Below are 15,598 nucleotides of genomic sequence, written 5' to 3' on the forward strand. Positions count from 1 at the left end.
GGTAGAGCAGGATCCGTGCAGCAGCCAGAGGTGCTGTGGCACCCTGGCAAGCACCAACACTGGACTTGCAAGAGCGCTGTATCTGCCTCTCCCTATTGCATGGTGCTGTGCCCTGGGCTGAGGATACTCATCACCTCCTTGCGGGGTGCGCAGCCCCAGCCAGCCCTCCATGTCCCTGCAAGTTTGTTCTCTCCCAGAGTGTCGCTTCCCGCTCATCTCCCTGGACCCTGGCTTTGTTGGCTGAGCTCGTTTAGCTTTGACAAAGTTATAGTGCGCTGGAATGCAGAATGGCTGCTGGCCTCCCTCCAGCCTAAACATCCCCCCCCCCGTGGTGCATGGTGCGACAGGAGCTGATAAGGGTGAGTGCCGCAGCGGGCAGGTATCTCGTGCCCAGCCCACGACCTTACAGCCACACGACCTTGAAGGTTGTCATTTATCTCACACGCGCGCGCGTGTGTGTGTGTGTGCGCGCAAGCTGTCTCCCATCCCCAAGAAATGTTCTTAGCGTTTCTGGTTTTCTCTCTGGGCCAAACCCACATGCACGTTGCCCGAGACCAACTCCGAACAGACTCCTTTGATGAGCAGGGCTTAAATATATATTTGGCATTCCAGCGGCAGCGTGCCGAGCGCGGCCGAGGGTGTGAAAGTGTTTGCTTGACAAACTCCGGGGGCTCTCGCCTCTCTGCCGGCCCTGGGGACTCGCAGGAGAGAAATGTCAAGGAATTTTTCACCTCGCTGTTTTGTTTTGTGTTTTTATTTTGTTTTCCTTCTGAGAGTGCATTTTTAGCTCTGGTGAAAGGTGCCTGATTGACAGTCCCAGAGACTGAGTCCCCTCTCTTTGCTGGGACAGGGACAGCAGGAGCAAACATCTCACCCCGGTCCCAGATGGGAGAGGGAACAGCCCTGCGAGCCTTGCGCTGACCCTGGGGGCTCCTGTCTCCTCTCCGCTGGTCCTGTCCCCTCCATGAGCCCAGCGCTGTCATGGGTGGATTTGGGTACCAGCAGGATAGACATGCCCCACAACCTAGATGCCCCAGGCTGTGGTCTGCTTGGAGCCAGCTCTTTTGCAAAGAACCTCTGTCTGCTGAGGGCAGCGGGGTCTCAGTCACAGGGTCCTTTGTCACCGCTCTGCTGGCCCCAAAGAGCCCTCCACCCCAGCACTGTGCTGCGAAGACACCTGCGCCCATTGCTCCACAGAGGATTTCCCAGCCGGTGTCACCATGTGTCGCAGCAACAGGCTGGGGTACACGCTGGCCCCCAGGCACCTTTGGGGGTGCGGAGAGGTCTCGTCACCTTGTGCCTGTGTGGGGAGAGATGGAGCAAGTGGGGCAGGAGAGTGTCTCTGTGGGCAAGTTGAAGGTGGACGGGCTGGATGCTTGCAGCCTCCTAAAATGGTGCAGGGGAGGCGCTGGGGGCGTGAAGTCAAAACTGCCCTAATCTTCACTTGTCACTCGGCTCCTTCTGGGCTGCAGCTGGTGATGGGGCAGAGGAGGCAGCTCTGTCGCCAATTCCCATGCGACGAGGGATCCATGGTGGGGCTGGGACATGCAGGGCAGAGTAGGGTGCAGAGCTGGGCCTCTGAGCTTGGATGGGAGCCCAAAGGTGTCTCCTGTGTGGGGAGGAGGAGGAAGGCAGAGCCTCCCCATCACTCCAGCCGCTGTGTCCTGCGCCTGTGGGAAATGGGGAGGGGAGGCCCTGGGCAGCGGATTCGGTTTCAGAGCCCATGTCTGCAGTGCCCGCCAGAGTGGGGTGAGATGCGGCTGGTTCTTGGGGAGGGGGCTGGGGGGGGGGCACGTCTGTGTGTTCCCAGCTGTCCCTAGCGTAATCCCTCACGAAAGAGAATCCCCTGACTGCCCTGCTACATCCCTGTTGTCTGGTGGCAGCATTGCCTGGCCCTAAATCACCTGCTGCTCCCAGCCTGACGGATCACCACGGAAATGGGGGTGCTGCCTCCCAGGCCAGTGGAGAGAGAGGGTTTGGGGTCTGTAGGGCAGGGGTCCAGTCTCTGGAGGCTGCAGAGCAGGGATTAGGATGCTGGGAGTCTACGGGGTGAGGCTTGGTGCCCTGGGGACCGTAGGGCAGGGATTGGTACCCAGGGGTACCAATTTGGGTGCGGGGATCGGGCTGCTGTGAACTGTAGATGCTGAGAAAGGGATAAGGGGGGACTGCAGAGCAGGGTTGGGGACCCCAGGGGGCCATGGGGCTGGGGGCAGGCTCTGTCCATGAGGCAGGGGCAGGCTTGGCTCGAGCTCCCCGAGGTTTCCTTCCCGGCCCACTGAAGAATCGCTGGTTTGTCTGGCGGAGCATGGACCTGTGGATTTCCTGGGCAGCGAGTCCCTTTCATGTGGCCGCTTGCAAGCTCTCATGACATCACCGGGGGCTGCTCCGCCTGGAGACAAACCCAGCGCTTTTTAGGGGTTTGCCATTCCCCCCGCCCCAGCCTGTGTGTTTTGGCCGGGGGGGGACCCGGGGAACCGCGTCCAAGAGCAGCCGCTCTGGCAGGGACATGGTGCACAGGGCCAACGGGCAGGGGGAGGGCAATGCGTCCCCCCCCCCATACTGAATAAACATGGGCTGGCCAGGGCTGGAGGGGGCTTTTCCAGGCTGGACCACACCCCGGGGGGCTATTTTTTGCCATGAATGAAGGGGCTGTGTGCTCGCAGGGCAGCCTGGCCTCCTGCTGCTGCTGCTGTGCACGGAGAGCTCGCCTGACACTCAATCCTGTTGCCTGGCCGGGGACCAACATCTGCGCTGAGCAGCTGGGCACTGCCCGCGGGACACCTGGGCACCGGCACTGCCTGGGGGGACACCTGGGCACCCAGCACAGCTGGGCACTGCCTGCAGGGACAGCAGCGGGGTGCCAGGGCTGGGAAACACGGGCTGCTGCAGAGCAAGGGGAAGTGATGGTGACACAGTGGCTGGGCCAGTGGTAGTGCCAGGGCCGCTGGGGCATGTCAGACCCAGCCCTCCCAGGGCCATGTGCCTGGGGAGCTGCCTGAGCCAGCCTGGGGGGCAAGCCCTGCTGCCCCCCTGCCCCACGCAGCAATGCTTCCTGCTGCAGTTTTGGGTGATGATGGGGCAGCGTCCCCAGGGGCTGCCCCTCCGGCTGCGCCCGTGCTTGGGCGGAACTGCAAAGCCGCCGGGGTGGAGCGGCTGCTGCTTCCCGCTCAACCCGGTCCTGAACGCACCCAGATTCCCCCCAAAGCCCCTAATCCTACCTGGCTCAGCCCCAGCTTCCTCTCTGGGCCCTGTTAGCTCAGCTAATCCCTTGCATGCCAGGTTTAGGGACACACTGGGTGCAGCATCCCCATGGGTCTCCCCCTGTCGCCCCCAGATATTGCTTCTCAAGGGGTCTGCAGGCCGCTCTGCCAGTCCCCAGCCCTGACCCATGCTCCTGCCACCTCTGCCAGCCCCACTGCCCCATGGGTCCCAGGGGAGCCATGAGCATTTGTGCCCATGAACGTTTGTGCCCTGTCCTCACCGGGTGGAGCTGGGGTGCTGGATGCCACCCCTTGCTGTTCCTTATCGCCACACAGCATCCTTGTGATTCACCAGGTGTGGCTCGCTTTCCGTCACCCCATTTTGCAGGAAGTTTCCCGGCCAGCCCCCCGCAAGCCCTGCGCAATAATAACAAGCTGAGATGAGCTGGCTGGCCTTCCTGAACAACCCTACAATAACAAACCAGCGCGATGTGTCCAGCTTTCCTGGACAGACAATAATAAACCTGCATGAGCTGGCATGCTTTGCGGAGGAACCCTACAATAATAAGCCTGGGTGATGTGTCCATATTCACCGAGCCACCCTACAGTAACAAGGCAGTGTGAGCCACCCAGCTTCCTTGCAGAGAAGAGGGGTCCCTGAGCTGCCCCCCTGGGACAGGAGGGACCCTGGCCACCAGGTTTCCATGTCTTCTGCTCCTGGACTTGCTCAGGCCCTCCCCTCCTGCACTGGCCCCTGGAGAAGGCACCCCGTGTCAGTGGTGGGCCAGGCTGGCAGAGGTCATGCCCGTAGGTGCCATCAGCCTGTGGCTCTGCCTTCCTGGAAGCCAGCAGCAAGTCCTCACAAGTCTTGGCTTGCTGGGACCTGCCACTCTTCAGGGCATCCTCCTTGCCCAGCTCCCAATGCCAGTTGCCCCAGAGGCTCTCCTGCTGTTGCCCCACAGGCTGCTGGTTGGGAGGACAGGTGCCCATGGTCAGGGTGGAGCTGGGGGTGCCACCAGCAGCTGTCCCCAGCCCCTAGGCAGCCATGCCCAGCTTCTTGCAGGGTCACCCAGGTGGGGAGGCAAGGCTCATGCCTCTAGCAAGGGCTGCTCTGCTGTACCCCACTCTTTTTGAGGGAGTTTGTTGGCCCTTTTGTAGAGGAAGGGCTCAGATGCCCATGGGTTTGCTGGGTAGCGTGGTGGGGTGGCCCCTCTCCAAGTGTGATGGGGTAGGGGCTGTGCCCACTGGAGGCTGGAGCCCCTCGCCCCCACCAGCCCTCTGCCAAGCCCCAGGCTGCTCCTGGTGGGCTGGTCCTCGTGTAGCTAGGGAGGAGATGCTGCAACCTCCTGCCCTACCTCTGCGCTGCTGCTGACCCTCCTTTCCCTGGGATTTATCCCTGGGAGCTGGAAGCAGCAGCGGGTGGGCAGGGCAGGAACCCCCCCAGCATCCCTGCATTGGGGGGGACCCACATCCACCCCAGCGCAGAGGCGGCACAATGCAGAGCCCCCGCTGCCACTGCGCCCCTCCGCTCAGTGTCTGCGAGAAAAGCTGTAACCCAAGCCGTGAAAACAGCACAAGGAGAAAAGAAAAGGGTATTGAGCGGCGGGGCTGCTGCGGTCGCCGGCCAGCATAGACTGCTGGTTGTTAAGCGGGTGCCTCGCTTGCAAAGGCTGCCTTGATGAAGTGTGAGACAGCACTTACGGAGGGACGCGGGCAGGCATTCTCGCTCCATCTTCCGCTCACAGTGCCGCTCTTTATGCGCCTGACATTTGCTCGCTGGAAAGGCCCCGAAAGTCAGGGGGAAAGGAAAACATTGCCCACAGCAGGGCCGGAGCAGTGCTGGGAGGAGTGCTGGGCCATGCCGGGCTGGGCTGGGTCGAGCGGGGATGCTCTGCCGTCCCGGCCTCACTGCCCGCTCTTCCCCGGGGTGACCCCTTCACCTCTCGGCAGCTCTCCGGCTGCCTTCCCCTGCCGGCACCGCTGCTTCCTGCCAGGTGTGCTCAGCCTGGCTCCCTGCCTGGGAAGCACTGGCCATCCTGCCCCTGCCTGCTCCACGGGCGGGCTGGCAGCACCGCCAGCTCTCCCAGCTGCTGCTGCTGCGCATCCCCAGGGATGTGCGTGGTAGGGGATGATGGGGACAGTGCAAGCTCAGGGCAGGTCCCTTAGCCATCCGCCGCTGGGGTACGCAATGCCCCAGGGACTGCTGCAAACTGGGGTGAGCGTGTGCGAGCAGGTCCAAGGGCTGGAGGAGCTGGGAAAGGGCATCGGCATTCAGTATGGGGCAGCTTGGGGTGCTTTGGGGCAGCTTTGCTCTGAGAGAGAAGGTCACTGCCCCACCAGGGAGCTGGGGCAGGAGGCCAGACTGGTGTGCCCTGCTCCATCCTGGGGAGATGAGCTGCCCCTTTGCCCGCCCTTGATCCCAGCTGGAAGGGAGCAGTTCAACCCCCTCCATCTCTATCCTCCGCAGGCAGATCCTGGCGGGATCCTTTGGTCCGCTGCTGTTGGCAGAGGCAGGGTGAGTGGCTAGCACACATCGGTGCTCAGCTACCTGGATCCTAGGGTGGATCCTTCCCCAGCCTGACCAACACTGGTACGACCATGGGCAGAGATGCCCAGCACACATCCAGCGAGCCACACCGGCCCCGTTCCCAGGAGCACACACAGAGCTCGCAGCAGGGGAGAGCACCGACGGCAGCCTGGCCACTAGGCACAGGAACGCCCCGGCCATGGAGCCCTTCCCCTGCCCACCGCGGGCTGCCGCAGCATCTCCGGGCTTTGCCTGTGCCAGCACAGTGGCAGCCATGCCCATTGCTGGAGAGCCAGTGCACCATTCCCGGGCTGCTGCTCCACCACGCCGCTTCCGCAGAGCCCGCTGGATGGGGGAGCCCAGGGAAGCCCGGCCCCCCCCCCCCCCCGGCCCACACCCCTTGGCTCCCAGCCCCGGCAGGAATTATTAAGTGTGCCCCTGTGGAGCATGTGCTGAGGCTGGCCACGGGAATGTGGGCAGATCTGACATACAAGCCACAGCAGCCAGGCTGTAATTTCCAAACAGGCCCCGTTCGCTCTGTTTTCCAGTTAAAAATATATTAAAAAATAGGAATGTGGGGTTTGTAGTGAAGAATGTTGGTAACCGCTTCGAACGTCTGGTGTGATAATGAAAGGGTCAGTCCCCAGCTTTGAGCACGACCGATTTAGACTCTGGTGCTTGGCACCAGCACGGGGGCCCAGCATGGTCCAGCCTGCCTGCAAACCACCCCCCCGGCCCAGGCCAGGGGAAGGTGATGCTTCTGCATTGGTGGCACGGTGCCAGGCTGGGTGACATGCCCCTTCTGCTCATGCTGTCAAGAGCACATCAAAATCGCCATCTCTTATGGCCTCTTGAGAAGGGAGTCCGGGCAGGGGTGGGCGAAGGGAGGATGCCTGGGAGATGGATGCAGTACTCTGCCCACCATTAGCCCTGCCACCCCCCCAATCTGGGGTGCAGCCCCATAGCAGAGCCCTCGGGATAGGGGCACTGAGTGAGGCTGCAGTCCAGCTCCCCGTGAGCTGTCCCCACTGCTGTGGGGCTGCTGGTGAGCGTGGCTTGCTCCTGGCACAAGGTCAGGCGCCTGCCCCCCCTTCACTGGGCAGCCCCCCCCCAGGCTGGGCTAATCGCAGTTCAGGGTGTGCTGCGGTGCCTCCCACGCCGCTGCCGCAACCTTGAGTCACGCCTGATACCAGGGCATCCCACTTGGCCTTGTGGCCAGGTAGTCATAACACAGGGGACAAGCCGTGCCAGCTCCCTGAGCATCGCTCCCCAGTGAGACGCGTGGGGCAACCCGGCCGGCACTCCCCCGGGTGCCAGCTCTCTGCTCGTGCTGCTCCCCAGACCTCAGGCATCATGTTTATCCCAGAGATGGGTAATCAGAGAAAAACAAGTCACCGGAGGCCAGGGCTGACATCGCAGCAGGGGCAACAAGTTGGCTGCAGCGGGATTCAGCTCGGGCATGTATTGGGGCAGTGGGGCAAGGAGGGAGGGGCAAGTCACCAGTACTCAGGGCTTGTCCCCCACCCAGCCCTTTCTGGGGACACCTCCTTGTCCCTCTCAGCCTCCGGGGCCATCAGGTGGCCGGTGGCTGGCACAGCACGCTCTGCTTCCCTGCTGAGTCACAGCTCTGCAGGGAAACGCTTCCAGTTCTGGTTATAAACCCATTTCCCTCCGGGGCTGTGAAGCGCGGCCCTCCCATCCCGCTGCGGGCCAGCTCCGGCGGCCCGATGGCTCTGAGCCCACAGGCTCGAGCCGCCGGGAAGGGCAGTGGCAGGAGGTGGCCAGTGACTCTCAAATTCCACCCTGGGCTTGCTGGAGCTGGGCCCTCCCCGAAGGCATGGCCAGTGGGTGCCCTGCACCTGCAGACCCCTGTGCCAGCCCAGATGCCCATCCCTCCCTGCGGGACTGGTAGCACTGGGCTCTCTTGTCCCAGCACCTCCCCAGGGTGCCACCCCAGCGGGTGCCTGTATGCTGGTCTCGGGGACACCGGGTGGTTGCAAGCACGGTGGGCACTCCACAGCACTGCCCCATCCCCAGAGACACCACGGGGACACTCTGCTGGCTCAGGGCAGCTGGGTCTGAGCACCAAGAGAGGAGCTGCCCTGCCCAGATCCTCACTCGGATGCTAGGAAGAGGAGCAGCCTGAGCAGCCCCAGGGCTCGGGGCATGTCCAGTGCCATCCTGCACTGCAGCCTGTGTCCTGGCTGAGTTGGAGCAGAGAGGGGTGGGCAGCACCCTATGCCTGGGTGCACAGCCTGCCCCATCACCTTTGGGCATCGCTCCCTGGGGACCCTTTGGTGGCAGGGAGAGGGGATAGGCAGCAAGGTAGTGGCACCCAGGGCCAGGTGGCTCCACAGCAGACTCTCCCGCCCTCCCGGGGCATTGACCCACGCAGTGCTATCTAGTACACTTTGCTCACTCCGCCACCGTTCACGGCTTTCCTGGGAGCTGCTGTTTGCTTTTCTCTGAATTATGACTCCAGCTTGTGCCTTTGATCTTGGCTGTGTCAGCCACCCGTTGCCAGCCCCTCTCCTGCCTTTGAAGTGCAGTCGCCTTCCCGGTCTCGGATGCTGCTTTTGCAACCTTGGGTGCAACCCTGGCCCCGTGGGATGAGACACCCTGGGCAAGAGCATCCCCGAGGTGTCCAAGGTGCTCAGCATCCCTTCTCCTCCCTGGGACCTTGTGATGGGCCAGCACAGGTCACGGCTCAGAGGCTGGGCTGAGAGGTGTGTTTGCCCAGTGGCAAGCAATCCCGGGGATGCTGGCAGGGCGCTGGGATCAGAGCATCACTCCCTCCTGTGGCAGTGGGCAGGGACACAGGGAGGTCCCTGCACAAAAGCTGAGCTGGGCAAAAAGCAGACGGTGGTGCCATGTGTGTCCTACAGCTAAGGGGCCTTTCATGCCCACGGCTCCAGCAGGAGGGATGAGACCTGTGGGGAAAGCGCCTTTCTGGGCAGCAGCCAACCCATCCTGGCATCAGCCCTGCCCTCCCTCTGCATCTGGCAGGGAGCAGCAAGGGGGGCTCAGCCTGCCCTTTCTGCCACTGGGAAGCTGGGGCCAGGCTTTGGACTCTGGCCTTGAGTGGGTCTGAGCGTCCCCATCCCCTCCCCGCTCCTCTGGCCCAGAGAGGATCCAGCCTTATCTGTTACACTTTGTTCTCCTGCTGCCTGGGTGTGGAGTGGAGCAGAGATTAGTGTGCAGACCTTTGACACACACACACACACACACACACAGCCACACAACCAGCCATGCATGCACCCAGAGCCATACTCATCTACCCACGGCTGCGCGCTCAGCCCCCATGCATGCACGCATACTCACACTCACCTGCACGTGTGCACCCATAGCGTGCCCTACACGCCCCTGTGCAGCCACCCCTTCCAGGGCACACATGCATTTCCCCATCCCTGCACGTGTTTGTTTGCTGGCTGTGTGCTGCGTTAGGTTCTCAGTGGAGCGTGGTGCTTGCCCAGCCTGCCAGCCTCACCAGCTGAGGTCTTCCGTGCATATTGGCATGGCCCGGAGGGCGAGGGTGGCATCCCGCAGCCCTGGCGGGGGTTGTGGGCAGAAGGAGGGAGGCTTCCCCGCACCAAGCCTGGATGGAGAAAAAATGTTTGCAGGGAGGCAGGAGTTGCTCTGGCAGCCTGGGAGCAAACCTGGGCATTCCTCATCTTGCTGCCGCATTGCCCTCACTTGCCATGGGACTACCGGGGATGACTTGTGCTGCCTACATTGCCATCGCTGGAGGCAGTTGTGGCAGGCAGGGGGTCCCCATCCCCACCTCAGGCCGAGGTCCTGCCCCTGCCCAGGGCTTGCTGTCCTTATCGGTGAGCTGTAGCCCCTGCGATGCTCTAGCCCGGGAAGCCACAGCCCTTCCCGTGCGATCTTATCTCCAGCGCTTCATGAATGACTCGAAAGCCTCTGCAGTCTGCCTCTGAATGGGAAGGCAGCCGGCCGGCCGGAGCAGGTGTGCGCACATGCGTGTGTGCGTGTGTGTGCACGACTGGGGAGCAGCCACGTCCTGCCCAGTGCCAGCACTGGCTGGCCCCACAAACTGTGCCACGGTCCCTGGGGCAAAGCAGATGGAGCCCGATGGGCAGAGGGATGCACGGCCCCTTCTCTGCCCCACTGCGGCACCGTGGCAGCGCATCCTGGCAGGAACTGGCTGCTGGGAGGTGATTTCCTGGCAGGGTGATGGTGCCTTTGCTCTCTCCCGCAGAGCTTGCCCCAGATCTGCGGTGTGGCAGAAGGGCAGGCGTTCGCCTCTGCTCTGCAGCAGCTCTACACAGCAGTGACGCAGCAGGAGGCCAAGCAGTCTCGGAAACGGCAGCACTCAGGTGAGGAGCTCCGTGGCTGTGGGATGGGAAGTATGTGAAGCACCCGGCCCCCCTGCGGCTGAGGCCCCATCCGGGGGAAGAGGAGTAGGGCTCTGGGTGCAGCTCACCCCATGCAACAGTCTCCCCCTTTGCTTTTTCCCCATGGGCAGAGCTCCCCCACCCACGCACCATTCCTGGTGTGGGTTTGGGCAATGCCCCGTGCTCCATCATCTCAATCCCAAATTGCATCTCTTTCTGCTGGTACCAGAGGACACTGAGGGCCCAACACCTGCTGCAGAAACCACAGGGCACCCCCATCCACCACCTCCATCCCAGGAGGATGAAACAGCATCTTCTAGCGAGGGAACCACGGTGAGTGCAGCTCTAGAAACAGCCTTTCTGTACCAATGGCAGGATGGGGCCCGCACCTCCCTTCCCTCCTTGCATCCCAGCCCCATGCCCCTCCAGGAAGGACTGGGCAACTCAGCTTGGTTCCTACCCCATGCACCCTGGCTGGGGAGCGTGTGGTTGCACATGTGTGTGTGGTTTGCACTCCCCCACAGGGATGATGGGAGTGTCACTGCTTGCACACGCGCACCCATCCTGCATGACCTCCCAGGGGGGACTGACACTGCCTCCCCTTCGCTTCCAGCCGGCCTCCTCCCCAGCTCAGAAGCTCCGGCTGCCTGTGGCCAAGGCCAAGCCAAAGAAGGCAAAGGGGCTCTTCAGCTGAAAGGTCACTGCTACTCACCCCAAGGGTCTCTGCTCCCCCCAGCATCCAAGAGAGGCAGTGCAGAGCACCCACACATCCTCTGCCTCCTCTCCTGCATCTCCTGGCGGACCCTGCCCAGGTCATGGTCCCCTCCCAAGGTGTGTCCAGCCAGGGAGATGGAGCATCTCCTTTCTTCAATGGTGTCTCAGGAACCTCTTTTCTCCCTCTTCCTCGTGCAGAGCTTGCCCAGACTGCCTCATGGTGGAGCCAGTGCTGCACCCGGGGGGAATGGGAGGGATGCTGCCGGGTGGGTGTTGGACAGCTGGGGCTCTGGGAGGGCTGTGGGGTTTGGCTGCTCTTGTGTGGGTTTGCAATAAAGGGCTGTGTCTGAGTGAGATTCCTTCTGCTTCTGCTCTGTCCTCCCCTGGGCCAGCAATGTCCAGGCAGGGGTGCAGCCCTGGTGCTGCTGGGTCCCCCTCTGGCCAGTCCTGCTGTCCCAGGGGCTTGTGACAGCTCTGGATGGTGCGGAGGTGACACTAGCTCATAGCTATGGGGCACCTCCCAGCCCGTACTGTGCCTCACCTTGAGCAGCAGTATGTGGGGTGGGGTGCACATGAGGGGACCCCCAGATACTGAGGGGGCAGCATGCTGGGGGGGGGCTGGAGACCACGTTCTCCTTGTCCCACACCGGGGACATGCCATGTGCTGGTGCCTGGAGCCAGATGAAGCCCTTGCAGCAGTAGATTGGAAAAGGCAGCCTGGCTGGACTGAGGGGCACCCTCCACTTGCAGGCAGCTCCCCCAGGGTTAGTGGGCAGGTGATACGGGGTTAATCCATGCTCTGGCCTCCAAGGAGCAGGGGACAACCAAGCCACTAACATACTGAAAGCTCCCAGGCCTGGGAGCAGCCCTGGAGCAAGTTACAGATGCTCCCTGGACACAAAGCACCAACTCTGCCCCTCCACACGCCATCCATCCATCCATCCATCCATCCATTAACCCCTGCTCTCCTCTTCCAGCTCTTGTGTTCACACACTTCCTTTGGGGCTGGGACCCCACTCCTGTGCCCAAGCCAGGTCCTAAAACAGCAGGCAGAGATCCAGGCAGCACTGCTGCAGGCAGGCTGCAGCCGGCGGTGCCAAACTCTTGGGGCAGGGACCTGTGCCCCCAGCTGCCCCGCTCCCCACGGCTGGGCTGGCTGCAGTCATGCTGCCTGCTCTCCCAGGCAGCAAGGGGGAAACAAAAACATCCGGAGCAGCCCCTGTGTCTGTGGAAGGAGAATGAAAGGGCCTTTGCTGGGCCATGGCCGGCCAGTCCCTGGGCGAGAGCAGCCAGTTGCTTTTTATATTTCCTCTCTGAGGGAGCAGCACGCGGGGCAGGGTGGGTGGTGGGAAGGGGAAGCCATGGGGTGGGGAGCTAGTGCCGACAGCCATAGCTGGCTTGTATCCTGCCTTCTCCCATCTACCAGCATCTTACCTTGGCACCTTTGGTCTGCCTGATGGGCACTTGTCACCAGGGAGGGTCCTGCTACTGGCTGGGGGGTGGGTAGGACTGGGGCAGCAGGAGGTTAGCAGCTCTGTGTTTCATGTGTCTTCTGTCACCAGGTTGTCCCCTGGTGCAACCTCTGCTCCATGTGGGCTCCATCTCCTGGCCTGGGAGCTGCTCTGTTCCAAAACAGGTCCCCCAGCTCTGTGCTGGGCCCAGGCTTCATGCTGCCTCCCCGTGCACACCAGGACCTGTAGGAGAAGGGCTTATCACCCCAGCGAGGCCTTTTGGCTCAGCTGTCCTCCTTGGGGCTGAGGGGATATCACATCGGGGCGGGGGGGGGAAGACACAGACGACATTCCCATCCCACTGTGCCAGTGGCTGGTGGGCTCTATAGGGGAGCGGATGGTGCAGACCAGCACCTGCACCCAGGGTCATCCCAGCTGCCAGCTGCACTCAGGCTGTGCCTCTGCTTCTCCCTAGGATTCTCAGCTCAGGGGAGCCAGTCCCAGGGATGCTGCAGGGGTGTTGCTCAAGAGCACTGTCCTGCTGCAGAGAAAGTGCCCCCAGGGAGCCCTGCGGCTCTGTGCCCAAGGGACGGGCGAGCACCCCGGCAGGCATGGGCTGGGGGTAAAGACCTGCTGCAGGTACAGATCTTGCTCCACTCGCCCTGCTCCCAGGGCAAGGGAAGGTGGGGCTGCAGGAACACAGATAGGGGGTAAATAAAAGGAGGAGGGTGAAGACATCAGCAGGAAAAAGAACTCTGCCGATGTCCCCCAGGCCACCGCAGGGACCCCAGCCCCCAAGACTCCAGAGTGGGGCCACTGGTGCCTCCCTGGCCCAGGTTGCCGCCGGCTCCAGGGAGTGTCACCACTCATTGTCCCATCCTGTCCCACTGGGGTCTCCTTCCCTGTCCCCACCCCCTCCTCCCTGGAGCCGGCTGGATTTGAGCTCCCGACACACATTAAAGGCCACAAGTTCGGCCTCGGCCTCCATAAATTTGATTCCATAAATATTAGTTTTCGCAGGGTTTAATGAAGCCGTTATGCCGGGCACGGCCCAGCACCCCGACCCGTGCCCTTAATAAGGGCTCTGTGGCCTCGATTAAAGGGACCTTTCAATCGCTGTCAAGTATTTTTAGAAAAGGAAAAGAAAAAAAAAAAAAGAGCGAGAGAGAGGAGAAGAAGACGACCAAGGCAGCGAATGGGGAGAGGAAAATCGCAAACCCGTCCAGTGCAAAAATAGAGAAATAGCACCACCTAGACTGCATCGCCCGGCTCCGCCGCCCGCTCGCCCTGCGCAGCGCCCGGCTCCGGGCAGCCCTGCGGGGCCTGTGCCAGCCCCGTGCCCCCGGGCCCCGGCAGCCCCGGGAGCCCAGCGAGGTGTCTACGGGATGCTGCCCTCCCGCTCGGGGCAGGGATAGAGGGATGCGGTGGGGGGGAAAGCTAAGGTGCAGAGGAAAGAGGGACTTGGGGACGCAGGCAGGAGCCACATGCAGTGCGTGGTGGCCAAGCGTCCCGGCGGTGCCTGAGAGTGGCTGAGCGCTGTATGAGATGCCGTGCGATACAGGGACGGACGCTGCGTCTCTCCCACCTCCACTGGAAGGTAATTCCTCCCTGTGATCTAGTGCTGCGGCAGCAGGCGTCCCTTCCCACCAGCTCCCTGGGCAGAAATTCCCCCTCACCCCTGGTTGGACGGACCCTGTCGCAGCCTCCAGCCGCCTCCCCGCACACCCAGCCCTGCCTGCCCTATGGTGCCTGGGGCTCCTGTCCCATTTGGCCCCATGTGCCAGTGGGCTTTGCCCGGCAGGGACATGGGCTGGCATTGGGAATGCTGCACAGAGAGGTGACGGACTCTGCACCCAGTGACAGGACGCTGTCACTGCTCACTGTGGCCAGAGCCGATGCAAGATGCCGGGGCCCCTGCATGGGTAGGAGCTGCCGTCATGGACAAAGCCAGCTCCCTGTCTGCAGTCCTGGGCTGCCATGGGACATGAACATCGTACCAGTGAGGGCAGGGCTAGGCTGCTTGCTGTCAGCCTGGAGCTGCTGGGAGGGGGACAGATTCGTGTGACATGCACACTGCATGCTGGCAGGCTGCAGAGGTTATTTGGAGGTCTGGGTTTGGGTCATTGGCAGCCATAGGACACTTCTCTCTGGGGATGTGCTGCACCCCCCAGACCCAGCGCCATCCCAGATGACCCTGTTCCCCTCACCCTTGCAACAGTGATGAGCGAAGTGGGAAGCTGGGCTCCTTCCTTTGGTGGGAGTACAAACCAGCCGGGAGGACCCTGTGGACCTAGCCCAGGCTCTGATTTTCCTGTGCCAGTGATGCACAGAAAACTCTGCCCCATTTGCAGCCCGGGGAAGCCAGGGGCAGGGATGGGGAGTGGTGCTGTGACATGTCTCTGCTGCTCTCTCTGCTGATGCCCTTAGGATGCTCCACTGGAAGGATCAGCTGAATGGATATAGAAGTGGGGTAGCCCGAGGCAGCTGGCCAGACTCTCTTGCTCCATCATGTGCAGGAGCAGCGGGACAGCCTCACCATCCTGCACAGTGGCAGGACTTCACAGAGGCTCTGGGCACCAGTTTTGGGTACCCAAAACCAGTATGAAAACCTGATGGAGTGTGGCTACTGCATCTGAAAACCTGACAGAGACACCTCTGGCCAGTTGCACTTTGCCTGCAGCTCCTGCAAAGGAAATGGTCCACTGGGGCCACTGGATAGCATCATCCCAAGCCCGTGGGTGCTGCTGGCTCCCCAGCCTGCATCTGTCTTGCCCAGGTTGCTTGGTCCTGCTGAGGCCAGCACAGCCCTGCAGCCAGAGTTGGACGTCTGGCCAGGCTATTCCAGCCTGGCCTCTCTGTATATCCCTAGGAGCGACCCATACCCTGTGCCCACTAAAGAGCTGGCAAAGGGACATGCCTGAGAGCGTTGTGTGTACGGGGGCATCCCAAGGCACTGCCTCACCTGGGAAGGTCCTAGGGAGCCAGAGAGGGTGCAAGCAGAGCCGTGCCGGACCCCTCCCCGGCACACAGCTGGGGGAGAACCGGGGGGGCCCCGCAAGCCCTCGCTCCTGAAATCAGGGTGTTGTATTTACTTTCCCCTTTTGGCAGCTAGAAGGGGAAGCCCATCCCAGCCCCTCATTGTTGTCTCAGCGAGTTAATCAGATGCCATAATCCTGTTGTGGAAATATCGGGCCTCCCTGGAAACAATGGGGAGCGAGAATATTGTGGTTAAATTTCAACCAGCTGCCTCCCTGCTCTGTTTGATCCCCGCCCGCAGGCCCGGGCCCCTGGCGAGCAGGCGGCGCGGCGGGGGCCGGAGCCCCGGGGGTGCCACCCCGAGCCCACGCCGCC

General features: G+C 62.2%; 2 protein-coding genes across 2 annotated transcripts in view; both read left to right on the top strand.

Annotated features, from left to right (window-relative positions):
- Positions 1 to 10,776, top strand: part of NHEJ1 (nonhomologous end-joining factor 1) — a 43,669-nt gene extending 32,893 nt beyond the window's left edge. Inside the window, exons 5-7 of the mRNA XM_010568102.1 lie at positions 9,947 to 10,076; positions 10,312 to 10,415; positions 10,696 to 10,776. Of these exons, the coding sequence (XP_010566404.1) occupies positions 9,947 to 10,076; positions 10,312 to 10,415; positions 10,696 to 10,776 (315 nt within the window). The remainder of the gene's footprint in view (positions 1 to 9,946; positions 10,077 to 10,311; positions 10,416 to 10,695) is intronic.
- A 3,864-nt stretch (positions 10,777 to 14,640) lies between these two features.
- The window catches only part of IHH (indian hedgehog), an 11,963-nt gene continuing 11,005 nt past the window's right edge, over positions 14,641 to 15,598 (top strand). Inside the window, exon 1 of the mRNA XM_010568090.1 lies at positions 14,641 to 14,679. Within this exon, the coding sequence (XP_010566392.1) occupies positions 14,641 to 14,679 (39 nt within the window). The remainder of the gene's footprint in view (positions 14,680 to 15,598) is intronic.

This window comes from Haliaeetus leucocephalus, unplaced genomic scaffold, assembly GCF_000737465.1.
Source record: "Haliaeetus leucocephalus isolate CR32 unplaced genomic scaffold, Haliaeetus_leucocephalus-4.0 Scaffold1, whole genome shotgun sequence".
NCBI classification, from domain to species: domain Eukaryota; kingdom Metazoa; phylum Chordata; class Aves; order Accipitriformes; family Accipitridae; genus Haliaeetus; species Haliaeetus leucocephalus.